This window comes from Acinonyx jubatus, chromosome D2 (genome assembly GCF_027475565.1).
Source record: "Acinonyx jubatus isolate Ajub_Pintada_27869175 chromosome D2, VMU_Ajub_asm_v1.0, whole genome shotgun sequence".
Lineage (NCBI taxonomy): Eukaryota > Metazoa > Chordata > Mammalia > Carnivora > Felidae > Acinonyx > Acinonyx jubatus.
In genome coordinates this window covers 28,822,083-28,849,871 of record NC_069393.1, presented here as the reverse complement: position 1 = coordinate 28,849,871, position 27,789 = coordinate 28,822,083, and the positions used below count along the sequence as shown (strand labels likewise).

At 40.5% G+C, this 27,789-nt stretch overlaps 1 protein-coding gene across 4 annotated transcripts in view; it reads right to left on the bottom strand.

Moving 5' to 3' along the window:
* The window catches only part of CCAR1 (cell division cycle and apoptosis regulator 1), a 63,568-nt gene extending 51,609 nt beyond the window's left edge, over window positions 1-11,959 (bottom strand). For 2 of the 4 annotated variants that reach the window (XM_015063358.3, XM_027062151.2), the window contains exons 1-2: window positions 11,691-11,895; window positions 10,499-10,620 (exon numbers count right to left, since the gene is read on the bottom strand). In XM_015063358.3, the coding sequence (XP_014918844.2) occupies window positions 10,499-10,571 (73 nt within the window). In that variant the 5' untranslated portion in view covers window positions 10,572-10,620; window positions 11,691-11,895. Of the gene's footprint in view, window positions 1-10,498; window positions 10,621-11,690 lie in introns of all 4 variants that reach the window. The other 2 variants (XM_015063359.3, XM_027062152.2) reach the window with 2 other exon arrangements.
* Between the last annotated feature and the right edge of the window lie 15,830 nt (window positions 11,960-27,789).

Genomic DNA, 27,789 nt, shown 5'->3' with positions numbered 1-27,789 from the left:
AATGAAAGAAATTCCAATTAGCTAATTTGTTGATGACATTATTTTTCTAGGACCTCAATACAGTGTTAGGTCTATGTAAGCCATTCACATATAGGGAACCAGTCGGTTAAACATACTGATGTCTTGAAAGTTGAAAAGAAAACAGAGATGCCTCGCTGGCTTAGTTGGTAGAGTGAGCAACTGCAACTCTTAATCTCAGGGTCATGAGTTCAAGCCCCACATTGGGGGCTGACTTTAAAAAAGGTGGAGTGGTGCCTGGGTGGCTTTGTCAGTTAAGCATCCAACTCTTGATTTCAGCTCAGGCCACGATCTCATGGTTTCTTAGATGGAGCCCAACATCAGGTTCCATGCTGGTTGGGATTCTCTCTCTCTCTTTCTGCCCCTCCCCCGCCTGATCTCTCAAAATAAAGAAACTTTTAAAAAAATGTGTTAAAAAAAAATTCCATACACATATATTAGCAGTTAGTGATTGGACCAACACTTAGTCATAAAAGTTTGTCCCTCCTATGTTTTCTAATTATAATTTCTCCCTGAATTTTGCATTGTAGGATTACTGTTTAAAGATTTTTGGAAGAAAACAAAGTAGCATAAAGTGATACACTAAAATGCGGAGAAAGAAAACTATGTGGTATAGAAAAAGTATAAAGCTCAGTTTTATTAAAAATTATTTCAGGGTCGCCTGGGTGGCTCAGTGGGTTAAGCGTCCGACTTCAGCTCAGGTCACGATCTCACGGTCTGTGAGTTTGAGCCCCGCGTCCAGCTCTGGGCTGATGGCTCGGAGCCTGGAGCCTGCTTCCGATTCTGTGTCTCCCTCTCTCTCTGCCCCTCCCCTGTTCGTACTCTGTCTCTCTGTGTCTCAAAAATAAATAAACGTTAAAAAAAAATTTTTTTTTAAAAATTTATTTCAGGGGGTGCCTGGTTAGCTAAGTCGGAAGAGCATACAACTCTTGATCTTGGGGTCGATTTCAACCCCCACATTGGGTGTACAGAGGTCACTTAAATAAATCAATAGCCTTAAAAAAATTAATTCAGGATTGATGTAACCCACCAGAATTCAGAACACATGTTAATGGTATTAATAAACCACTAAAAACTTAGGTCCTGTATTGTATTTTTTCCTTTAAAACTTTTTAAGGGGTGGGGGAAGACTTCTTAAGAAATCTTACCTGGCTCAGTTAAGCATCTGACTCTAAATTTTGGCTCAGATCATGATCTCACTGTTTGTGGCACGGAGCCCCCTGTTGGGCTCTGTGCTGGTAGCGTGAAGCCTGCTTGTGACTCTCTCACCTTCTCTCTGCCGCTCCCCCACTCACATGTGCTCTCTCTCTCAAAATAAACTTTAAAAAATAAAAAACTACTAATAGCCTACTGCTGACTGAAAGCCTTACCAGTAACATGAATGGTTAGGATATTTTGTATATAATTATATGCTGTATTCTTACAATAAAGCTAGAGAAAAAAAATCATAAGGAAAATACATTTACAATACTGTACTTATCAAAAAAAACTGCATAAAAGTGGACTCACACAGTTCACACCCCTGTTGTTCAAGGGTCAATACCTGTTGGTAATGAAGGGTTCAACTGCTAGGAAAAATTTATGGGAAGGAAATTTATATTCTATTGGTTGTATCACACCACTAGCTAGTTAATTCAAATTTTGTGAAATTACTGTGCATGTGGTTGTGGCCTTTATGTATCTGTGATATAGCTCTTTTTTTTCCTAATGTTTATTTTTGAGGGACAGAGCATGAGTGGGGGAGGGGCAGAGAGCGAGGGAGACAGAATCGGAAGCAGGCTCCAGGCTGAGCTGCCACCACACAGCCCGAAATGGAGCTCGAACTCACAAACCGCGAGATCATGACCTGAGCCAACGTTGGACACTTATACTGACTCACCCATCCTGGTGCCCCAATACAGTTCTTGTTAAAATCATTCGAGACTTTATTCTGAATAAAATATATTTCATTATTAATGCTCCCCTTTTTTGTGGTTATCTGAGAAACTATCCTTGAATATTTTTAATTTTTTAATGTTTTTATTTATTTTTGAGGAGAGAGAGCGCACTCACGAGCAGGAAAGGGGCAGAGAGAGGGGGAGACACACAACCCAAAACAGGCTCCAGGCTCTGAGATGTCAGCATGGAGCCCAGCACAGGGCTTGAACTCAAGAACTGCAAGATCATGACCTGAGCTGAAGTCAGATGCTTAACAAACTGAGTACCCAGGAGCCCCATATCCTTGAATATTTGTAGATAGAATTTTTTCCAATCATCCACAACGGGACAGTCTGTTCATTTATCTATTATCTGATTCAATATGATTGCTGAAGGTCTTGTAACCCTTCTGAAACAGATAAGCTTTTCACAGTGTTATCAGTACTTTCATTGACAAACCTATGAAATGAGCCCTAAACCACATAAATAAGTAAATTTAAGGACTAAGCTTTCTTAAACCTTTAAGAACTGTAAATTTTATCATTTCCTAAAACATAAAATCAGTTTCATATGACTGAAAAACACTTGTGTTATGACATACTAATAGTTATTAGTGATCACTGTTGTATTTTAAAATCTTTATTGTGCTCTATCTTTACTAAGAGGAGTCATCCTGAGATAATAAAATTCAAAACCTCAGGCTGATATCAGATACTTCCTTTTTTCACCTTATGCAAAATTTAAAGCATTGGTCAAGCAATGATTCATCCTTTGAAATTTCCACCTACCAGCTATGTTCAAAAAGCAATCTATTTAGAGAGAAAAACAGCATGAATATATGGGGGATTTTCTTCATAACTTGTGGATTTATAAAGTACTTACACACCCAGTTTTAAATCAAGTAAACAAATCTTTTAAATGTCATCTTTCGATACCCTTTTAAGATCAGATTTCACACAACTATAAAACCTCTGATGCTCCTATTTGCAGATAACTATTTTAAAATTGGATACCTCATTGATCAATGCATTCCTGTGGCTTTCAAGGTTCTACTCTAAGCCCGTGATGTACCCACTGATTAGAAATATTCACTACCTTTTAAGAATAATAAGTTAGGGCATTAAGAATAAGAAATTAAGGGGAGGGGAGAATAAGAAATTAAAGAAGTCAAATGCACAAATTTCCCTTTATAAAATAAATGAATTTGTGGGTAACGTTAAAAAAATAAGAAGGCACAACATAGTATTTTAAATACATTCTAAGTATTGTATGCTTCTATAACTGTATTGTTTGATACATTAGCCACCAGCCATACGTGGCCATTTTAATTTAAATTCGTGAAAATTCGGTGTGTCTGGGTGGCTCGGTTGTTTAAGCAACAGACTCTCAATTTCGGCTCAGGTCATGATTTCGCGGTTCACAAGATCGAGCCTCACATCACACTCTGCACTGTCAGCCCAGAGCCTGCTTGGGACTCACTCACTCTCTCTCTTTCTGCCTCTCATCAGCTTGTGTACACGCTCTATCAGTCAATTAGTGAAAATTAAATAGAATTAGAAATTCAGTTCCTCAGTCACAATAACATTATTTTTTTTAATGTTTATTTTTGGGAGTGTGAGCAGGCAGGGGCAGAGAGAGGGAGAGAGGGAGGGAGGGAGAGAATCCCAAGCAGGCTCCCCACTGTCAGCACAGAGCCTGATGCGGGGCTCACAAACTGTGAGATCATGACCTGAGTCGAAATCAAGAGCCTGATAATTAACCGACTGAGCAACGCAGGTGCTCCTCATAGTAACCACATTTAAAGTACTCAACAGCCCCATGTGGCCAGTGGCTACCAAATCAGGCAATGAAGATAAATATCCATCATAAAAGAAAGTTCTTCTCAGTGATCAGTGCTATTCCCTAAGAAAAAGGCAAAGCCTTAACTAATTATCTGTTATATGGTTTTCTTATAATCTCTATAAAGATTAATACCCTTGAAGACAACTGCTTTTCCATTCTTTTGACGTGCCAAGGAATTGATAAGTTGTGATCCTGACTATAATCTCCTTCGTCAACAATGATTTCCCTTTCAGGCAGTTGAAGACACTATTCATAATGTCCTATGATTTCTTCTATCCTTAATTGCCTCTGATATTTACCTGATTTTCAGCCCTGTTTCTTTCAAGGAGTCTTGTACGATCCAAAGTTAATATTCAAGCTTTCAAGATTACTTCCAGGGGCGCCTGGGTGGCTCAGCTGGTTAAGCATCTGACTCTTGATCTTAGCTCAGGTCATGATCTCATGGTTCGTGAGATCAAGCACCACCTGCCCCTGCCACCTCAAGCTCTCTCTCTCAAACAACAAAAACTTTTTTTCACTGTTACTTCCAATACATTTTCAGCTATAATAGACTAAAATTATTTCCCAGATCATAAAACACATAGTGGAAGAGAAGTCACAACTGCATAAACAGAAGTGGCATGCTCAAGTTAGGACAGAGAGATGGGGCACTCACTGCTTTATAATCTGATATGTTAATGCAGCTCTCACTGAATAAGAGCACAGGTATGGCATATTCAGAGTGGGGTGGGGGGGAGGAGTTGAGCCTTAACAGACTTTATGTGCATTTTTCTTTACTCTCAGGATAAGGTTTTAGAGACTACCTGCTATTACACAGTACTAGTAGTGCTTAAAGAGGGTTAAGCCAGGGGTGCCTGGATGGCTCAGTCAGTTAAGTGTTTGACTTTAGCTCAGGTCATGATCTCGTGGTTTGAGGGTTCGAGCCCCACATCGGGCTCTATGCTGACATCCCAGAGCCTAGAGCCTGCTTCAGATTCTGTGTTTCCCTCTCTCACTGAACCCTCCCCTGCTTGCACTCTCTCTCAAAAACAATAAATAAATAAATTTTTTAAAGCAGGGTTAAGCCAACACCTGTAGCAATTCTTTCGTACCAAATGAGTTATAAACATCCAAGTCTGTCTAGGGATGACTAAGATAAGTGAAGTATACATACTATATCAACTATTACTCATTTGAAAAGGACCTTGAATGTTGGAATTTAATAATTTGAGCTGCTGATTCAAGAGATTAGGATTTTAAAAGATGACTATTGGGCAAGAATAAAGAGGTAGAAAAAATGGGATCGTATTTAAAACTGTATTGATATTAGCTTCAGCCACCTGTGTAAAAGCACATTATCACTATATTTTTAACTCCTAAACCAGTTCATGCTCCTCTATAGACAAAATGTAGTCATTTTACAAAGAGGTGTAAGAAATAGGTGACAAACTGGTTAGAATATGCTAAATCATTCCCAATACTTCAAAATTATGATTATAAACACATACAAATGTAAGTATTTTCAGTCAAATCTAAAAACTACCCCTAGTCAATAATAAGGGCTAAAGATTCAATCAGTGGGCCACATGACTGGCTCAGTAGTGGAGCGTGCAACTCTCAATCCTGAGGTGGTGAGTTCAAGCCCCACAATGGGTATAGAGAGTACTTAAAAAGTAAAAATAAATAAATAAAAATAAATAAATCTCTCATAAACATTCAATCAGTGGTTGGCCAGCAATCTCTATCAATGTCTCTTTATACACAGAAAACTGTTAAAACTTTGAAACATAAAAGTTCTGGAACCAAATTAAGAATGTCACTGAATACATACCATAGCACTTCAGTTAGAAAATGGAAAAAAAAAAAAAAGGAAAATATTAAGAACAATTATTTCGGGGGGCCTGGATGGCTCCCTCAGTTCAGCATCCAACTCTTGGTTTCACTTCAGGTCATGATCTCAAGGTTTGTGAGTTCAAGCCCTGTACTGGGGCTCCAGGCTGACAGTGTAGAGCCTGCTTGGGCGCGCTCTCTCTCTCTGCCCCTCCCCCATTTGTGAGCTCATGCTCCTCTCTCAAATACTCTTCAAACAGACACACACACCCACGCGCGCGTGTGCACACACACAATTATTTCAGTGTGGAAGAAATGAGATTTGGACTGGAAAGACAGAACATCTTGAATACCATCCCAAGAAGTTTGAAATAAATTCTAAAAGTACTTGAAGATACTTTTGCAGATAAGAGAAAAATGGAAGATATAATGAACCACAATTCTGATGTGCTAACATGGACTCTCTTGTGATGTTCTATAAGACCTAAACAAATTTCTTCATCTTTCCGGGCCTCAAATTCCTTATCTGTTAGAGAAAGGAGTTGAGACAGAATCTAGCTCAGGTTTTATCCAGGTTTGAAAAATTCTGTGATTTAGACAGAAATTATGCTTTAGGAATATGACATCTGACATACACACTGGAGCAGAGAGAGAAATAACAAGTAGCCTATCCAGTAAATAAAAGAAGAAAGCAAATAAAAACAATTAGAACTAAATAAAGAATAATAAAGAACAATGCCACCAAGTGACAGATGGGAAAAAGAACTTTTTCACTGGAGGCGCCTGGGTGGCTCAGTCAGTTAAGCATCCAACTTTGGCCCAGGTCACGATCTTGTGGTTTGTGGATTCGAGACCCATGCCGGGCTCTGTGCTGACAGCTCAGAGCCTGAAGCCTGCTTCGGATTCTGTGTTTCCCCCTCTCTCTGCCTCTCCCATGCTCATGCTCTGTATTTCTCTCTCAATAATAAATAAACGTTAAAAAATATTTTTAAAAAGAACCTTTGACTTAAAGATCTATGGTAAGCATCCTGGATTGGGTTTGAGAAAAGTATGGAAAGTCCTGAAAGTTAGGTGAGAGACTCTGGTATATGAACTGTAAGCAAGAGAAAGCTGCTTGGTGGCAGTTATTCAAACGTGAAGTGCCCAGGGCCTAAATGTAAAATAAGAGTATACCTGAGGCATTTTCAAAGGGGAAAAAAGTCATGATTTGATATTTGATTGAATATGGGGGGGTAAAGAAAAAGAAAATCAAAGACAGATGATGACACCTAGGAATTGGTAACATTTTAAGTGAATATGCAAGGTTTTTTTTTAATGTTTATTTATTTTTGACAGAGAGAGAGAGACAGAGCATGAGTGGGGGGAGGAGCAGAGAGAGAGGGAGACACAGAATCTGAAGCAGGCTCCAGGCTCTGAGCTGTCAGCACAGAGCCCGATGTGGGGCTTGAACTCACAGACCGCAAGATCATGACCTGAATTGAAGTCGGATATTTACCCGACCAAGCCACCCAGGCGCCCCTGAATATGCTCAGTATTAAAACTAATCAGGAGTGCCTGGGTGGCTCAGTTGGTTAAGCGTCTGACTTCAGCTCAGAGCATGATCTAACGGTTTCTGAGTTCAAGCCCCTAGTCAGGCTGTGTGCTGACAGCTCAAAGCCTGGAGCTCGCTTTTGGATTCTGTGTCTCCTTCCCTCTCTGCCCCTCCCCCACTTGTGCTCTGTCTCTCAAAAATAAATAAATGTAAAAAAAAAATTAAAAAAAAACTGATCAGAAACAATTCAAATACTCATCTTCACTTTTACAACAGATTTCAACAATACAACACAATTATGCATGCTTTTACTTAAGTTTTACTTAAGTCATCTGCATGAATGTAATGAAATTTTCCTATCACTGTTAGCTGAGAATTTTCAAAGTTAGTAAAAATGCTAAAAATATCCTAGAAAATGGAATAGCATAGTCTTTAACTGAAGTTATATGTTAAGTTATATAACAGAAGAGTAGCAATTTTTTAAAGCTATTTATTTGGAGAGAGAGGGGGAGAGGATGCATGCCAAATGCAGGGGAGGCAGAGAGAGGGAGACAATCCCAAACAGGGCTGGAACCCAGGAACAGTGAGATCATGACCTGAGCCGAAATATAGAGCTGAAAGATTAACCAACTGAGGCACCCAGGTGCCCCAAGTGTACTAATTTTCATATTGCTCTCAAAAGAAAATGAGTCAGGGGGCACCTGGGTGGCTCAGTCAGTTAAGTGCCCGACTTCAGCTCAGGTCATGATCTAGCAGTTTGTGGGTTCGAGCCCCACATCAGGCTCTGTGCTGACACCTCAGAGCCTGGAGCCTGCTTCGGATTCTGTGTCTCCCTCTCTCTCTGCCCCTCCACCATTTGTGCTCTGTCTCTCAAAAATAAATAAATGTGAAAAAAAAGACAGAAAATGAGTCAGAAATATAAGCACAAAAATAAAATATTTAATTCAAGTTGAATTATTCAGTTAACATTTTTCTGTTCCATGATCATCTAATTTATGACAGTGGCCTCTGATACTACTATGTGTATTTTGTTTTTTCAATAGAGTAAAAAGTGACACCTACACTATTGCCTTAAGTCCTTATATGTCCTTTGTTGAAATTTTTTTCTCAAATTGTATTTGAAGCTGCCAAAACAAAACTTAAAGCACTGTAATTAGGTTAGAATGTTCTCCATTGAGGGGCACCGGGCTGGCTTATTAGCGGAGCATCTAATTCATTTTTTTTTTAAATGTTTATTTACTTTTGAAACAGAGACAGAGCGCAAGCAATGGAGGGGCAGAGAGAGGGGGAGACACAGAATCTGAAACAGGCTCCAGACTCTGAGCTGTCAGCACAAAGCCCAACACGGGGCTTGAACCCACAAGCCGTGAGATCATGACCTGAGCCGGTCAGACGCTCAACCAACTGAGCCACCCAGGCACCCCTGGAGTATCTGATTCTTGATCTCAGGGTTGTGAGAGTTCAAACCCCATGTTAAGTGTGGAGATTACTTAAAAATAAAATCTTTTTTTTTAAGTAGGCTTCATGCCCAGTGCAGACCCAACGTGGGGCTGAGATCAAGAGTCAGAAGCTTAACCAACTGAGTCATCCAGGCATCCCAAAAAATTCATCTTAAAAAAAAAATAAATGTTCTCCACTGAGATGAGATGTAAGTAAGCCATTCCAATTGCCTGAGGATTGAAAATGTAACTTTTACAAAAATTTGAATGGTTCTAAAAATCAGATCCAATAAGATGAGATACTGATTAATCGCAAATAAGACTTTTAAGATGAAGGCAAGAAAACAGCAAGCTATAAGGAAGCAGCCTGATATACAGCACCTGGAAATTATACATTTCAATAAAAACAGTATCGCTAAAGCGTTCCATTTAGAACCTACTCCAGGATTTTTACACGAAAGCTAAGAGTAGATACATGCTAACAAAACACTTGCCTACTTACTGAAATCATGATATGTCAATAAAATTTGATTTTGAAAATCTCTGATTAACAACAGGTCTAAGATAACCCATAATTTCCTACAGCACAAATACAAGCTCCATTTACACAAATCCCTTTATGTTTGGACTCTATTGCTAAATATCGAAAAGGAGACCTAAATTTACGATTGACTTTTTGTTTGACATTTTTTATAAGCCTTTGCTGTCTCCTTGGCTCAGCCTGAAAACAAAAACAAAAAGAGTATAACCTATATTTAAGTAATTACAATACAAATGTTAAGAGCTATAGAAAGTAACTTTTACCATAACAGCTATTTTGTTGGAACAATACAGATACAAATTTAAAACAAATTATATGCAGAAAAAGCTGGGTAAAACATGTTTAGTTTACCAGCATACAAGTACCTAGTACTTGTTTCCGGACACACAGTAATTGCTAAGAATTCCTGTTTCATCAAAACAAACACCAAAGTCCCCATTATTTAACATAACAAAATACCTGGATTTGAATTAAATATAATCTATAACTACTATTTCATAATATCTTCAGTTACCTGTAGAACTGATCATTTAACCTCCTAAACAAAGAGTAACTAAAATAAAAACTCTAAAGTATCTATTTCTTTAAGGAAAAAGGCCACCTACCTAACAAGATAATCATGTCCATTGAATTTTAGAACACCCAAATCAGAAGATTATAGTGTCTCTGTAAGTGACCTCAAATTACTAAAATATTTCAAGTACATAAAACATGGCAAAGAACCATAATTAGAGAGGTCATAAATAAAAATATACTCAAATTAACAGAATAAGCTGCAACTTTTCTGAGTACTCAAAGAAACTAAAATTCATTCCATAGAATCCTTGGGAATTTATTTAAGATTCAAACAAGAAGTCAAGAAATGGTGTCAAAAAAAAAAATATTCCTACAAGCAAAGAAGCTGAATGAAACATTTACAGTGACATTTTTTTTGTTGACCATATTTAGAAAATGTAAACATTCATTGGCTCCTTTTATATCTATTTATCTTTCTCCTTTGCTTGGTAAATTCTTCAGAGTTGGATTTTGTACTTTAAATTCAAACAACTGAAAAGCAGTCATATATAATTTCTCATAAAATATAAAATTTTAATACATTTATTTTTAAATATAACTTGTGAATATTGACATCTTAACATGCCAAATAAGATAACCTCTAATCAATCAAGTAGCTAACCTAATTAAACCGAATAATTTAATGTTTGAAAAACTATATAAAACTGTCCAAACTGCAGTGTAAAACATGTTTTGCTAGTTGATCCATGAATTTTAAAAGCTTCACAAATAAAAGATACATCATTTGGAAACATTTTACAGTATTACATATAGCTTAATTCACATAGTTATAACATGTCCTCCCCCAAACCCCAAGTTTACAGTACTTGTGTTCAGTAGCCTGACCTGGCTGAGATACCGCAGTGGCTGTAAACTGAGTAGCCCATGGCGGATTCTTCTGTCCTCCAAACTGAGCCATGATGAAAGGAGGAAAAAGCCTTCGCTTGTTTGTCTTCTATAGCAGCGATCTATTAAGAAAGAACCCACATTTCAAACTTGAAACTATGAACATCATGAAAATATTATTTTAAAGAAATGTTTGTCAAGGACACCTTCGTAGATCATAGTATAAATAGCAAGGTGTATACCAACGTCCGATATGCAGCAAAAACATTTTACATCAAGTATCTCACCAAAAATACCCAAATTCAACATAGGACATTAGGGGTAGACTAGTGAGAAAGGCACTTCTTTCCGTGACTACAAACTCACATTTCAACGAAGACCATGTGCTATTATCAACCCAAGTCTTAACAAAAAGAACTACACAGCTGCGGGTTCAAACAAAATAAAGCCTGCGTGTTTCTTTTGGCAATGAGGTGGAGATTGAAAGTGGTAAAACCAATAACGGAAATTGGGACGAGACACTGAATAAAGGTATTTAAGACTATCATCTAAATAACGAACATCTCCTTACTTTCTCGGGATGGAAAGGGCCGAGGGGCTCCTTTTCTTTCCCCTCCCTCGAGGGGGAAAGACAGTTGAAATAACGGATCCCGCCACCCAAAGAACCATCGCCAAGACCCCTCCCCCCCAAAATCAGGCCAGAAAAGGCGAAGATCTCAGCCCGCGCACCCCCTCCTTCCCCCCGCGACTCGGAGGGGCCAGAGCACTGCCATCCATCTTCCTCCAGCCCCAGCTCCTTGCGGGACGCTGACCAGAGAAGGCAGAATCCTACGTCTCACGAGACTGGGCGAAGCGCCAACACTGGGTGTTGAAAGTCCTGGTCCCCTTAACCACCGTGCCGGGCAGAGAGCCTCTATCCCCCAAAACCCTCGCCGCCGCCAGCCGCCCGACGCCCTGGGCCGGAGACCGGGAGGCTAAAGCTCAACGGCTTCGCAGCGAAGGATGGCGCTCGGCAGTCCCTCTCGACCCGCCAGACCGAGGCTGAGGGGCGCCGGGGGCACCTGAAGAACCCCGGGGAAGAGAAGGCGGGGGGGAAACGAAGCGGTGGGGGAGGGGCCTGCCGCGCGGGGCCTGCTTCGACCCGCACAAAAGGGACCGTGTCCCTCCCGCCCCAGTCCCACGAGAACCCCACCGTCGCTGGCCTACGGACGCCGTGATCCCCAAACGGTCGATCCCAGCCCTTCTGCGAATCCGAAAGGACGACAGGAGCCCCGGTTCCGCCGCCCGCTGCTCCAACCGCGAGGACCAAACCTTCACCTGAATCGGGTCCCGGCTAACACCGAGGCCATTTCAAACCCGTCAGCCTTGGGCGCATGCGCCAACTTCCCCCTCTTCCTCCACGCCTCTCCCCTCCTCCTCATCTCTCCGAGGACGGCGCTGACGGGTTTGCGTTCTGCGTGCGCGCTCCCCAGCTCGCCTTCAGTACGCTCACCGCTTTCGCTACGCAGCTAGAGAGCGAGAGCGCGCCTGAGAAGAGTTACCTGGGATTCCCACAACAATGAGCCAGCGGAGTCTCAGCGCCAGCTCTGAAGAAAAGAATTTTGTTAGGCTGGTTAGGAAAGAATCGGCGGTCACGTGATCCGATCGGCTTGCCGCCATTTTGTGCTCTTCGCCTTTTTTGTTTTTTTTTTCTCATTCAAGTACTTGGAAGAATGAATATGTCCTGTGTCCGCTTCCTTATTTTTTTTTAATTGAGATAAAATTCACTTACCATATAACTCACTCTTTTAAATATTTTGCACAATATTTATTTTTTATTTATTTTTCTAGTGGCCTTATATATATAGTCATAAGGTTCTGTAACCATCAAGTCAGCCCTTAAACTCATACCCATTAAGGAATCACTCCTTAATCCTTGCTCCCACCATCCTTTCACAACCGCTGATCTGCTTTGTCTCTGTGGATTTGCCTGTCCTAGATCCTTAATAGCAATAGGAGTATATAATACATGTCCTTTTCTTACTGACTTCTTCAACTTTATTGTTGTTTCTAATGTGAAATGTTGGGGTTTGGGAGCAAAAGGTCAAGAAAATTCTTGAGACATCTTTGATGCCAAAAGGGTGGTTTTATTAAAGCACGGGAGAAGACCGGTGGGCAGAAAGGGCTGTATTGGGGTTGTGAGGAGTGGCTGTTTACATATGCTTTTAAGTTGGGAGGGAGGTTGTTAGGGATAGTAGAAGTCTCTAAGGAATTTGGAAGCAAGGTTTCCAGGACTTTGAGGGGCTAGATGTTGTTAGGATAAGGTTATTTACTACTAGCTAGTGAAATAGTCATGAGATCCTTCAGATGTGTATCAGTGGGCCATATGCTTGGAGGATGATTGTTCACCTATATCTTGGGGGATAGAGATAAAGGAAGTTTCCAAGGGGATTTTTACAGGATCCTGGAGGTTGGCTAAAGTTAAACTGAGGTTGCCTTTTGCCTCTAGCAAAGTATTAACATTTAGGCAGCTAAGCTCCTTAAGGAAGGTCGCTCTGTAATGGGCTGTAAGTTACAAAGTTTAATTTTTTTTTTCATATTTCTTTTGCCTTTGTTCTCCACAGCGATTTCCAAGGTTCCATGTAGCAAGTATCAGTACGTCATTACATTTTATGGCTAAAACTATTCTTTTAAATGGACGTTGCCATATTTTGTTGTTTTTTTTCTTCCCTTCCTCCTTTCAGATATTGCCACATTTTGTTTGTCAGTTGGTCATTTAGGTTGTCTTCATTCACTTTTAGCTATTATAATAATTCTGCTGTGAATACTCAAGTTTTTTTTTTTTAACATTTATTTATTTTTGAGACAGAGAGAGACAGAGCATGAACAGGGGAGGAGCAGAGAGAGAGGGAGACACAGAATCTGAAACAGGCTCCAGGCTCTGAGCTGTCAGCACAGAGCCCGACGCGGGGCTCGAACCCATGGACCGTGAGATCATGACCTGAGCCGAAATTGGCCGCTTAACCGACTGAGCCACCCAGGCGCCCCAATACTCAAGTTTTTGTTTGAACTTGTTTTCAGTTTATTTAGGTATATGTTTAGGAGAATTCTACATCACATGGCAATGCCATACTTAAATTTTGAGAAATTGCCAAACCGTTTTCACAGTGTCTACACTAATTTACATTACTACAACCTCCTCAACCCTTACTTTCTTTTTAAAAAGTTGTTACAGGGGCGCCTGGGTGGCTCACTCGGTTGAGCGTCCGACTTTAGCTCAGGTCATGATCTTGTGGTCTGTGAGTTTGAGCCCCGCATTGGGCTCTGTGCTGACAGCCTGGAGCCTGCTTTGGATTCTGTGTCTCCCTCTCTCTCTGCCCCTCCCCTGCTCATGCTCTCTTTCTCTGTCAAAAAGAAATAAACATTAAAAAAATTTTTTTAATAAAAAGTTGTTACAGCTGTGATGCCTGGGTGGCTCAATTAAGCATCTGACTTCAGCTCAGGCCTTGATCTCATGGCTCCTGAGTTCAAGTTCCACATCAGGCTTTGTGCTGACGGTTCAGAGCCTGGAGCCTGCTTCAAATTCTGTGTCTCTGTCTGTGTCTGCCCCTCCCCTGCTCATGCTCCGTCTCTGTCTCTGTCTCTCTCTCAGAAGTAAATAAACGTTAAAAATTTTTTTAAAATATGTATGTATACTAAAAATAAATAAGTAAATAAATAAATAAAAGTTGTTCATTATAGCTATCCCTGTGTATGAAATGGATTTAATGGGTATCCCTAATGACTAACAATGTTATTGGCCATTTGTTTTTTGGGGTTTTTTGACAGAGTGAGTGGGTGAGCGGCAGAGAGAGAGACTGAGGATCCCAAGCAGGCTGCTCTGCACTGACAGGCTGATAGCAGGAAGCCTAATGTGGGACTCGAACTCATGAACCATGAGATCATGACCTGAGCTGAAGTTAGACATTCAGCTGACTGAGCCACCCAGGCACCCCTCTTATTGGCCATTTGTATATCTTGCTTTCAGAAATGTCTGTTCGTATCCTTTGGTTCCCCTTACACTCCCTTGGTAATTTTTTTTTGTAGTATAAAATATGCAACATAAAATTTATCATTCTAATCATTTTGAGAAGTGTACAATTCAGGGGCATTAAGTACATTTACAGTGTTATGCAACCATTACCTTTTCTCATTTTTAAATGTAGTTGTTAGTCTTTTTGACTGAGTGCTAAGAGTTCCAGTTCTGTGTACAACCTGAAGCCAAACTTATCTATTTTTTTCTTTTGTTACTTCTGTTGGGGAGGAAGATTTTTATGCTACACTTCAAGATTATTCTGGCTGATCAAAGAATTAAATTGAGATGAGACAAATTAACAGAAGAAAAGTCAAATTTAATTACATACATATGGAACATCCACATAAATATGAGAGATTCCAAAAGACAGTCAAGCAAAATGAGGTGTATATGTCATCCTGGACTAAGGAGAAGGAGGTAGTGGTCTGAGGCTTGAAAGGGAAGGAAGGTAATTCATAGGAAGAATATAAAAAGTAAATTTTGATAAATGTTTGCTGGGCCATCCAGAAACAATGGGACATAGAGATCAAAAAGGCCTTGCCAGAAAAAAACAAAAAAAAAAACAAAAACAAAAAACGGCCTTGCCAGGTTCCTCCCTGTGTAACATACCTAGTTCATATTGTACTGTAGTTACACCTACAGGGTGTCCAGTTGGCTTAGTTGGTGATTCATGCAATGCTTGAAATTGGGGTCATGAGTTTGAGCTTCACTTTGGGCATACAGATTACTAAAAAAAAATTAAAAATTAAAATAACAATAATAATAAAAGGGGCCTGGCTGACTCAGTCGGTAGATTATGGGACTCTTGATTTTGGGGTTGTGAGTTTGAGCCACACATTGGGTGCAGAGATGGCTTAAAAATATTTAGGGGGTGCCTGAGTGGCTCAGCGGGTTGAGTGTCTGACTCTTGATTTCATCTCAGGTCATGATCTCATGGTTCATGGGCTCAAGCTCTGCTTCCCTCTGTGCTGACAGTGTGGAGCTCTCTGTGCTGACAGGGAGACAGAGACTCCAAAGCAGGCGCCAGGCCCTGAGCTATCAGCGAAGAGCCTGCCATGGGACTTGAACTCACAAACCTTGAGACTGTGACCTGAGCCGAAGTCAGACACTTAACCAACCCAGGTGCCCCAAAATAAAATATTTAAAAATAAAATAATAGGGGTGCTTGGGTGGCTCAATTGGTTAAGTGTCTGACTCTTGATTTCAGTTCAGGTCCTGATCTCACGGTTTGTGGGATAGATCCCCATGTCAGGCTCTGTGCTGTTAGCATGGAGCTGGCTTGGGATTCACTCTATTTCTCTCTCTCTGCCCCTCCCCCATGCTTGCTCCCACTCTCTCTCTCTCTCAAAATAAATAAATAAACCTTAAAAAAATAAAATAGGGATTGATTTCAGCTCAGGTCATGATCTCATGGTTCCTGAGTTCAAGCCCCGCCCACAGAATCTGCTTAGGATTCTATCTCTCCCTCTCTCCCTCTCTCTCTGCCCCTCCTCCACTTGCCTTCGTACAACCATGCTCTCTCTCTTGAAATAAATAAATAAAAACTTAAAAAAAATCAATTGACTATACATGAATAGGTTTATTTCTGGAAATTAAATTCTATTTCATTGATCTATATGTCTGTCCTTATGTCAATACCGTACACTCTCTCCCTCTTTTTTTTTTTTTTTAAGTTTATTTATTTTGAGAGAGAGAGAGCACATGCAAGTAGGGGAGGGGTAGAGAGAGAGAGAGAGAGAATCCCAAACAAGCTCTACACGGTCAGTGAAGAGCCTGATTCAGGGCTTGAACTCACGAACCACGAGGTCAAGACCTGAGACAAAACTAAGAGTAAGACACTTAACTGGGCCACTCAGGTGCCCCAGTACCATACTCTTTTAATTACTGTGGCTTTGTAGAAAGTTTTGAGAATTGTGAGTCTTGTGACTTTGTTCTTTTTCAAGATTGGTTTGGCTTTTCAAGGTCTCTTGCAATTCCATATGAATTTTAGGATCCAATTGACCTAGTTCAACAAAAATGGTGGTTGGAATTTCTATAATGTAATTGATTTATTAATTAATTTATTATTAAAAATTTTTTTTTCATTTTTGAGAGAGAGCGAGAGAGAGCAGGAGAGGGGCAGAGAGAGAGGGAGGCACAAGATCTGAAGTGGCCTCTGTGCTAACAGCTGACAGCAGAGAGCCTGATGCGGGGCTCAAACCCAGAAACCATGAGATCGTGACCTAAGCAGAAATTGGATGCTTAACCAACAGAGCAACCTGGGTGCCTCTGTCTGTCTATCTATCTATCTATCTATCATCTATCTATCTATTATTTATTTATTTATTTATTTATTTAAGTAATCTCTACACCCAGTATGGGACTTGAACTCACAACCCTGAGATCAAGATTTGCATTCTCTTCCAACTGAGCCAGCCAGGTGCCCAGTGGTTGGAATTTTGATAGGAATTTCACTGAATTTATAGACCAATTTGGGGAGTATTGCCATCTTAACAATATTAGGTATCCATTTCACAAATATGGGATGTTTTTCCATTTATTTAGTTTCTTCTTTAATATCTTTCATCATGTCTTAAAGGTTTCAAAGTTCAATTTTTGCTACTTTTGGTTAAATTTATTCTCCAATTATTTTATTCTTTTTGATGCCATTGTAAATGGAACAGTTTTCTCAATTTCATTTTTGGATTGTTTATTACAAGTGCACAGGCATACAATTGATTTTACTGGGACGCCTGGGTTGCTCAGTTGGTTTATTGTCCAATTTCAGCTCAGGTCATGACCTCATGGTTCATGAGTTCCAGTCCCAGATTGGGCTCTCTGCTGTCAGTGCAGAGCCTGCTTTGGATCCTTGTCCCCCTGTCTCTCTGCCCCTCCCCATTCTCTCTTTCAAAAATAAATAAAATATTAAAAATAAATAAATATTTTAAAAATTTAAAAACTGATTTTGGCATGTTGATTTTGTATTATACAGCTTTGAAAAAAATTTTAATGTTTTATTTATTTTTGAGGGGCGCCTGGGTGGCTTGGTCAGTTAAGCGTCCGACTTTGGCTCAGGTCATGATCTCATGGTCCGTGAGTTCGAGCCCCATGTCAGGCTCTGTGCTGACCGCTCAGAGCCTGGAGCCTGTTTCAGATGCTGTGTCTCCCTCTCTCTCTGCCCCTCCCCTGTTCATGCTCTGTCTCTCTCTGTCTCAAAAATAAATTAACGTTAAAAAATATATATTTATTTTTGAGAGAGAGAAAGAGTGGGGGAGGAGCAGAGAAGATCTGAAGCAGGCTCTGCTGACAGCAGAGAGTCCCTGGTGTGTGGGCTTGAACTCACCAACCGTGAGACATGACCTGAGCAGAAGTCGGATGCTTAACCCACTGAGTCACCCAGGCACCCCTGTATTTTACAACTTTGTCAGTTTACTTGCTATAATAGTTGTGTTTATATATGTATTCATTAGGATCAAATATAAGATCATGTCATCTGTGAATTGAGATAGTTTAACTTGTTCCTTTCCAATTTGAATGCTTTTTATTCCTTTCTTTTTTTCCCCCTTGGCTTAATTGCCCTGGCTAGGACTTCCAGTACAATGTTGAATAGAAGTGGTGAGATCAGACATCTTTGTCTTGTTAATGATTGTAGGGGCAAAGCTTCAGTCTTTCTCTATTAAGTATGATTTTAGCTGTGGGTTTTTCACAGATGCCCTTTATTAGATTAAGAAGTTTCTATTCTATTCCTGGTTTATTGACAGTTTTCCTCATGAAAGGATTTGGATGTTGTTAAATGGTTTTCTTCCATCAATTGAAATGATCATGTGGATTTTTACTGCTTTGCATTAATACAGTGTGTTAGATTGACTGGTTTTTGTGTGTTGATCCATCCTTGAATTCCTGAGGTAAATCCCTTTTGGTTATGGTATATAATCCTCTTCAGATGCTGCTGGCTTTGGTTTGCTAGTATTTTGTCTAGAATTTTTGCATATATATTGGTCTGTCGTGTTTGTATTAATTTTTTTTTTTTTTAGGTAATCTCTATGCCCAATATGGGGCTGGAACTTATGACCCTGAGAGCAAAAGTCATATCCCCTACTGACTGAGCCAGCTAGGTCCCCCTCTTGTGATGTCTTTGACTGGCTTTGGTATGAGAGTAATATTTTGTTCATTTTTATGAACAAAAATGCTCCTTTGTCCTGTTTTTAGAAGTGTTTGAGAAGAACTGGTGTTAATTATATTTTAAATATTTGATAGAATTCACCTTCACCAGTGAAGTTATCTTGTCCTGGACTTTTTTTTTTTTTTCCTCAGTGGATAGTATTTTTATTACTGACTTAAAAATTTTTTGTTACAGGGATGCCTGGGTGGCTCGGTTGGTTGAGCATCTGACTTTGGCTCAGGTCATGATCTCACAGTTTGTGAGTTCGAGCCTGCTTCGGATTCTGTGCCTCACTCTCTCTGCCCCTCCCCACTCACACTCTGTCTCTCTCAAAAATGAATAAAAACGTTTAAAAATTATTTTTGTTACGATTTTATTTTTAAGTAATCTCTAGACCCAATGTGTGGCTCAAACTTACAACCCTGAGCTCAAGAGTCACATACTCTACTGACTGAGCCAGCAAGGCACCATTTCTTTTCTCCCCATTTTTACACAAAATCTATACCTTGCATTTTAAATAATATATATTGGAAATTGTTTCATATCAGAATAAGAGTGTATCCCCATTCTTTTTGCCAGCCAAGTAATATTTTTTGTACGAATTATCATAGTATAGTTACTTGATCCCCAATTGATGAATATGTAGGTCATTTTTAAAAATTAAAAAAAAAAATTTAATTTAGGGGCACCTGGGTGGCTCAATTGGTTGAGTGTCTGACTTCTGCTCAGGTCATGATCTCACGGTTCCTGAGTTTGAGCCCAGCGTCGGGCTCTGTGCTGACAGCTCAGGGCCTGGAGCCTGCTTCGGATTCTGTGTCTCCCTCTCTCTGCTCCTCCCCTGCTCACACTCTGTCTCTCTCTCAAAAATAAATAAGGATAAATAAAATAAAATAAAATAAAATAAAATAAAATAAAAAATATTTATTTTTGAGAGAGAGAGACAGAGTGCAGGTGGGGGAGGGCAGAGAGAGAGGGACACACAGAATCCGAAGCAGGCTCCAGGCTCTGATCTGTCAGCACAGAGCCTGACGCGGGGCTTGAACACATGAATGGTGAGATTGTGATGTGAGCTGAAGTCAGATGCTTAACCCACTGAGTCACCCCAGGCACCCCTATGTAGGTCATTTTTTTTAAGATCTCTTTTTCATGGAAAGAGGCCTTTTATTTATTTTATTTTATTTTTATTTTGTTAAGTATGCTCTACCCCTAATGTAGGGCTTGAACTCATGACTCCAAGATCAAGTCACGTGTTCTGTCTACTGAGCCAGGCAGGTGCCTCCTATGTAGGTCTTTTTTTATCCTTTGCACTCATAAGCAGTGCTACAGTAAACAATCTCATACTCATTTCGCTCTTGTACAATTTTATCAGAATATGCTCTTAGAAGTAGGATTGCTTAGTCACAGATCTTGTGAATTTACACTTCTAACATTGTAATTAATTTGCAATTTGTAATTAATTTTTAATACATATTGCCAACGTGATTTCTCCATGAGTTATACCAATTTACCAGTAACATATGAGAGTGTCTTTTTTCCCACACCCTTGCCAAATAGTATATTTTCAAACTTTTAAGTCTGAAAAAAGGTGAATGGCACTGTTTTTGTTATCTATTACAGTATAACAAACCATCACAAAATGTAGTGGCTTAAAATAACAACTTCTTAATGTCTGCTGGCTCTGTAGGATGACTGAGCTCAGCTAGATGGTTATTGCTTAAGGTCTCTAATTTGCTTGCAGTCAGATGGCAGCTGAGGCTGGAGTCATCTGATCCCAGCCTGTCCAAGGTGATTTCTTGACTTACATATCTGGCACTAGAGTGTTCCTTTACTCTCGACCTGTCCAGCAAAGCAGCCTGGCCTCCTTTTATAACAGCTCTGGGTTCCAAAGTAAGGAAGGGGATAATGTCAGCTCCGGTTCAATAGAGTGGAAGGGATAGATGCCAGCTCTCAATGGGTAAGTGAAGTGCACAGAGAGGGAGGAAAGGAGATGACGGCCATCTCTGGTATCCTGATAGAGTTTTGGTTAGTAGTTCTCTCAGTTTGAGTGAGGCTGTTTTTTCACACATATAAGAGACATTTGTATTTCCTTTTCTAGTAAACAATTATTCAGTTCCTTTGTTGTTTTTCTCTTTGGACACTGATCTTTTTCTTCTCAATTTTTGGGAGCTCATCTTAGTCCTTTATCATCTAATCTGCAAACATTTTATGTAAATTTTTGTTTTTTTATGATTTTTTATGTAAATTTATAATTTTTTTTTTACTTGGATTTTGGTGAGTTTTACTGAGCAAAAGTTTTTATCTTTAGGCAGTAAAATTTATAAAATGTTTCTTTCATGGCCCCTGAATTTCACACACACAAAGAAAGCCTTTCCCACTCTGATTATAAAAAATAAATTCTACAAGTGTTTCTTCTAGGGTTTTTATTTATTTTTTTAAAATGTTTATTTTTGTGAGAGAGAGAGCGCACGAGAAGGGGAGAAGGGGAGGGGCAGAGAGAGGGAGTCAGAGGATCTGAAGTGGGCTCCACACTGAAGCAGCTTCCAGGATGACAGAGAGAGCCCAAAGTGGGGCTCAAACTCACAAACCGCAAGATCGTGACCTGAACCAAAGTCGGACACTTAACTGACTGAGCCACCCAAGGGCCCCTAGATTTTTTTATCTTTTTTGTCTGTTTGTTTAAGTTTTCAATCCATTTAGAATTTATCCTGGGGAAAGGAGGTAGGACTCTAACTTTATTTATTACAAATGGCTACCCAGTTATTCCAACTATTCATTGAATAATCCTTCATTTCCCTAGTAATTTGAAATGCACCCATCTATTATTGATCACACCTGTACCATATTCTTTCATTGTAGCTTTATAAAATATTTTATATTTGTAATACTGTGTATTTGTAATCCTTTAATTACCTTTTCTTTCCCCCTGACCCCTGAAGTTTTTGGTTATTCTTGCCTGTTCCACATGAACTTTAAAGTAAGATAAGAGTCAGACACTTAACCGACTGAGCCACCCAAAAAGCGCCCCTGTTTATTTATATTTGAGAGAGAGTGAGTGAGGGGGGAAGGTACATAAGGAGAGGGGGGACAGAGGATGTGAAGCAGGCTCCGCACTGACAGCAGACAGCCCAATGCAGGACTCGAATTCATGAACCAGAGGTCATGACCTGAGCCAAAGTTGGATGTTCAACCGAGCCAACCTGGCCTGCTTAAATTTTATTTTAGAGAGAAAGACTGTGAGCAGGGAGAGTGGCAGAGAGAGAGAGAGAGAGAGAGAGAGAGAGAGAATCCCAAGCAGGATCCATGCTGAGCATGGGCTCAATCCCATCACCCTGGGATCATGACCTCGGCCGAAATCAAGAATCACACACTCACTGACGGAGCCACCCAGGTGCCCCAACATGTAAACATTTTTAAATGCACTCAAATATTCCACTATATACTTAATATACATTTTTAAAACATTTTTATGTTTTTGCTTATGGAAATATTTTGCCACAAGTGACTCTTAATTTATACTCAGCTAACATTTTTGTTTAGTATTTATGCATATATGGAATATCTTTTCTTCTGTTTTTTAATTGAAGTATAAGTAACATACAATGTGATATTATTTTCAGGTATACACCATACAAATTCAACAATTCTATACATTACTGAACGCTCACCACAATAAGCATTGACACCATCTGTCAGCCTACAATGTTATTACAATATTATTTACTATATTCCCTATGCTGTAATTTTCTTTTATATATATATAATTTTATTAAGTTTATTTATTTTGAGAGAGAGACAGAGGGAGTGTGTGTGTGTGTGTGCAAGAGCAAGGAAGAGTCAGAGAGAGACAGGGAGAGAGAGAGAAAAAGAGAGAGAGAATCCCAAGCAGGCTCCACACAGTCTGCACAGAGCCCCATGCAGCACTAGAACTCGTGAACTATGAGATCATGACCTGAATGGCAACCAAGGATTGGAAGCTTAACCAGCTGAACAACCCAGTTGCCCCCGTATGCTGTACTTTTCACCTTCATGATTTATTTTGTAACTAGGAGTCTGTACCTCTTTTTTTTTTTTAATTTATTTTTTAAATTTCTATACCCAATGTGGGGTTCCAACTCAAGACCACGAGATCAAGAGTCACATGTTCCACTGACTGAGCCAGCTAGGTGCCTGGAAGGCTGTACTTCTTAATCCCCTTTATGTATTTCACCCATCAACCTCACCCACCTTTCCTATGGCAACCACCAGCTTATTCTCTATAGGAATTCTTAACAAGTGAGAAAAATCCAACCTGCAGGTTTTCAGTGAAATAGAATTTTTATGAAAAGCGTACTGGAAATTTAATGAAGTTTTTAATTTGCTTAGAAGTAATTCAACACTCCTGGATGACTCACCTGGTTGAGTAGCCAACTCTTGATTTTGGCTTGGGTCACGGGATAGAGCCGCAGTCAGGCTCTGAGCTGAACATGGACCCTCCTTTGGATTCTCTCTCTCTCTCTCTCTCTCTCTCTAAAATAATAATAATAAGGGGCACCTGGGTGGCTCAGTCGGTTAAGCATTGGACTTCGGCTCAAGTCATAATCTCACAGTTTGTGAGATCAAGCCCCTTATCGGACACTGTGCTGAGAGCTCAGAGCCTGGAGCCTGCTTCAGATTCTGTGTCTCCTTCTCTCTCTCTGACTCTCCCCCGCTCATGCTCTGTCTCTGTCTCTCTCTCAAGAATAAATAAATCTAGGGGTGCCTGTGTGGCTCAGTCGGTTAAGTGTATGACTTTGGCCTGGATCATGATCTCACAGTTCATGAGTTCAAGCCCTGAGTCAGGCTCTGCGCTGACAGCTCGGAGCCTGGAGCCTACTTCGGATTCTGTGTCTCCCTCTCTCTCTCTGCACCTCCCCAGCTCGTGCTCGCACTCTGTCTCTGTCAAAAATAAATAAACTTAAAAAAAAAATAATAAAAGAATAAATAAATCTTAAAAAAATTTTAATAATAATAATAAAAGTAATTCAGGTTTTGGTTTTTGCAGTTTTCCTTCCACATTATATTGAGCTAATATTTTACTTTATTTTTTAATAAAGTTTATTTATGTATTTTGAGAGAGAGAAAGAGAGAGGGAGTACTAGCAGGAGCAGAACAGAGGGAGAGAGAGAATCTCAAGCAGCCTCCAAGCTGTCAGTGCAGAGCCCTACTTGGGGCTCAAACTCAGGAACCTTGAGATTTGACCAGAGCTGAAATTAAGAATCTGACACTTAGGGACACCTGGGTGGCTAAGTCTGTTGGGTGTCAGACTCTTGGTTTTGGCTCAGGTCATGATCCCAGGGGTGTGGGATTGAGTCCTACATTGGGCTCCATGCTGAGCAAGAAGCCAGTTTGGGATTCTCTCTCTCTGCCCTGCTCTCTCACTCTCTCTCTCTCTCTCACTCTCTCTTAAAAAAAGGGGGGGGGGTGCCTGGGTGGCTCAGTTAAGTGTCCAACTTTGGCCTTGGTCATGAGTTCACGGTTCATGATTCTGAGCCTTGTGTCAAGCTCTGTGCTGACAGCTCAAGCCTAGAGCCAGCTTCAGATTCTGTGTCTCTCTCTCTCTGTCCCTGTCCCACTTGCGCTCAGTCTCTCTCTCAAATATAAAAATAAACATTAAAAACAATTGGGGGTGCCTTGGGTGGCTCAGTTGGTTAAATGTCCGACATTGGCTGAGGTCATGATCTCATGGTTTGTGGGTTTGAGCCCCATGTCAGGTTCTGTGCTGACAGTTCAGAGCCTGGAGCCTGCTTCGGATTCTGTGTCTCCCTCTCTCTCTGCTCTTCCCCCATGCTCTCTCTTTCTCTTAAAAACAAATAAACATTAAAAAAAATTTTTTAATTAAAAGGAAAAAAGGGTCAGACACCCCGAGCTAATACTTTTTTTTTTAATTTTTTTTAATGTTTATTCATTTTCAAGAGACGGAGAGAGACAGAGCACGAGTAGGGGACGGGCAGAGAGAAGGGGAGACACAGAATCTGAAACAGGTTCCAGGCTCTGATCCGTCGGCCCAAAGCCCAACGCGGGGCTCGAACCCACGAGCTGTGAGATCATGACCTGAGCTGAAGTCGGACGCTCAACGACTGAGCCACCCAGGTGCCCCGAGCTAATACTTTTTTAAACTGGATTTTACATTTCAACAGATCTTTGGAGTGCTTATAAATTCTAGATGCTTAGATGTGACCCTTGATGTAAGAGAATGAAAGGATCTTATGTAAATACTAATTTTTTAAAATGACTGTGACTAGAAGAAGAAAGAAGACAGAAATGGTGGTGTTAGCAGAGGGATGTGGTGCTAGGAGGGGGTTGTGGGACTGAAGAGCAGTTTCTTATTTGCTTTATGATGCCAGAGACTAGGATGTATTTGAATACTGCTAGGGAGGATCTAATATTGAGATTGAAGTTAAAGGGAACGAACAAATAACTCTCTCTTGAGGAATTGAAGTCCCTGAAAAGGCTAGATGGGACAGAGTACACAGAGAGGGATTAAATCTTTGTGTGTTTTGGCGGTTTTTGTTTGTTTTTGGATTTTTAAAAATTTATTTATTTTTTAATTTACATCCAAGTTAGTTACCATATAGTGCCACAATGATTTCAGAAGTAGATTCCTTCCACTAAGGAATCTACTTACCCATTTAGCCCATCCCCCTCCACAACCTCTCCAGTAACCCTAGTTTGTTCTCTATATTTAAGAGTTTTTCATGTTTTCTCCCCCTCTCTGTTTTTATATTCTTTTTGCTTTCCCTTTCTTTCCATACTTTGGCTATTGTCAACAGCGCTGCCATGAACATAAGGGTGCATGTGCCCCTTCGAAACAGCACACCTGTATCCCTTGGATAAATACCTAGTAGTGCAATTGCTGGCTCATAGGGTAGTTCTATTTTTAAGTTTTTGAGGAACCTCCATACTGTTTTCCAGAGTGGCTGCACCAGTTTGCATTCCCATGTTTATTTGATTTTTTTTTAAACATTTTTTTTTAAATTTAACATTTATTCATTTTTGAGAGATAGAGAGGGACAGAGCATGAGCAGGGAATGGGCAGAGAGAGGGAGACACAGAATCGGAAGCAGGCTCCAGGCTCTGAGCTGTCAGCACAGCCAGACGCGGGGCTTGAACTCACGAACCATGAGATCATGACCTGAGCTGAAGTCGGACACTCAACTGACTGAGCCACCCAGGCGCCCCTGTTTGTTTTTTAAGAGAGAGCGAGGGAGAGAGAGAGAGAGAGAGAGAAAGAATCTTTTTTTTTTTATGTTTATTTTTGAGAGAGAGATAGAGAGACAGAGCACGAGAAGGGAGGGGCAGAGAGAGAGGGAGATACAGAATCTGAAGCAGGCTCCAGGCTCTGAGTTGTCATCACAGAGCCTAACCCAGGGCTCGAACCCAGGAATCATGATATCATGACCTGTACCAAAGTTGGATGCTTAACTGACAGAGCCACCTAGGCACCCCAAGAAAGAATCTTAAGCAGGCTCCATGCTCACCACAAAGCCTGACTTAGGGCTTGATCATAAGTAAAATTTAAAAAATGTTTTAGGGGTGCCTGGGTGGCTCAGTCAGTTAAGCTTCAGACTCTTGATTTTGGCTTAGGTTATGATCTCAGGCTTTGTGAGATTGAGCCCCAAGTCGGGCTTTGTGCTGGGGTGGAGCCTACTTGGGAGTGTCTCTCTCCCTTTCCCTCTGCCCTTCCTGTGCTCATGCTCTCTCACTCTCTCTCTCTCAAAAATAAATAAAAATAAAAATGTTTTTTTTTAAATTTTTTTTTTCAACGTTTATTTATTTTGGGGACAGAGAGAGACAGAGCATAAACGGGGGAGGGGCAGAGAGAGAGGGAGACACAGAATGGGAAACAGGCTCCAGGCTCTGAGCCATCAGCCCAGAGCCCGACGCGGGGCTCGAACTCACGGACCGCGAGATCGTGACCTGGCTGAAGTCGGACGCTTAACCGACTGCGCCACCCAGGCACCCCGTAAAAAATAAAAATGTTTTAAAGAAAATAAAAAGTCTTGGCAGAAAAATGCTTTTGACTAATGTCTACCTCCTGAAGTTCTGAACTTTTCATTCACAGTTTTATAAAATAGCCTGGTAATAAATTTGGTGACTGGCAAGGAGAAGGGATTTTCATTGATCTTTGGCCAAATATTTTTCCTTAAACTGCCAGAAAGGGCTGATTAGAAAGAGAAAATAAAGTGTTGGCAAGAAAATGATTGAAATCAGGAAATGCAATCAGGGAAAGATTGCATAGGAAGAAGGATCAATGGAGTCTCCAGTGAGGTAGAAAGAGACTTGTGGAAACAGCGGGTAGGACAAACAGAACAGATAGGAGGTTGAGGTCATGATGTGAGATGTATGAGCTGATGCTTTTGGAAGTGATATGTTCCATTCCATGACTGGAGAAAGGAGGCTCTGGTGACGTGGGAGAGAAGGTGCCCAGATAAAATCAAGGAACTGAGATGTGAAGGTGTTGGGATGAGTTATCTATTTGTTCAATGAAATTACCCAGAATGGTAGTAAAAATCAGGGCAGGGAGGAATAATGCATGCCAACAGCAAAGTCACCAATGAATGAGGAGGAGTGTTCAGGAAGGTAATAGAGAATGGGAGGCGTGGCAGAGCTAAATGATGTGAGATTTTTCAATTTTTTTTTTAACGTTTATTTATTTTTGAGACAGAGAGAGACAGAGCATGAACGGGGGAGGGTCAGAGAGAGAGGGAGACACAGAATCCGAAGCAGGTTCCAGGCTCTGAGCTGTCAGCACAGAGCCCGACACGGGGCTCGAACTCACAGACTGCGAGATCATGACCTGAGCCGAAGTCGGAGGCTTAACCGACTGAGCCACCCAGGGGCCCCGAGATTTTTCAATTTTTAAAATTATTTATTTGTTTATTTGTTTCTATTTTTATTAATTTCTTTTTTTTTTTTTTTTTAAGTTTATTTATTGGAGTGCCTGGGTGACTCCGTTGGTTAAGCATCCAACTCTTGCTTTTGGCTCTGGTCGTGATCTCACGCTTCGTGAGCTCGAGACCTGCATGGGTTCTGTGATAACAGTGTGGAGCCTGCTTGATATTCTCTCTCTCTCTCTCT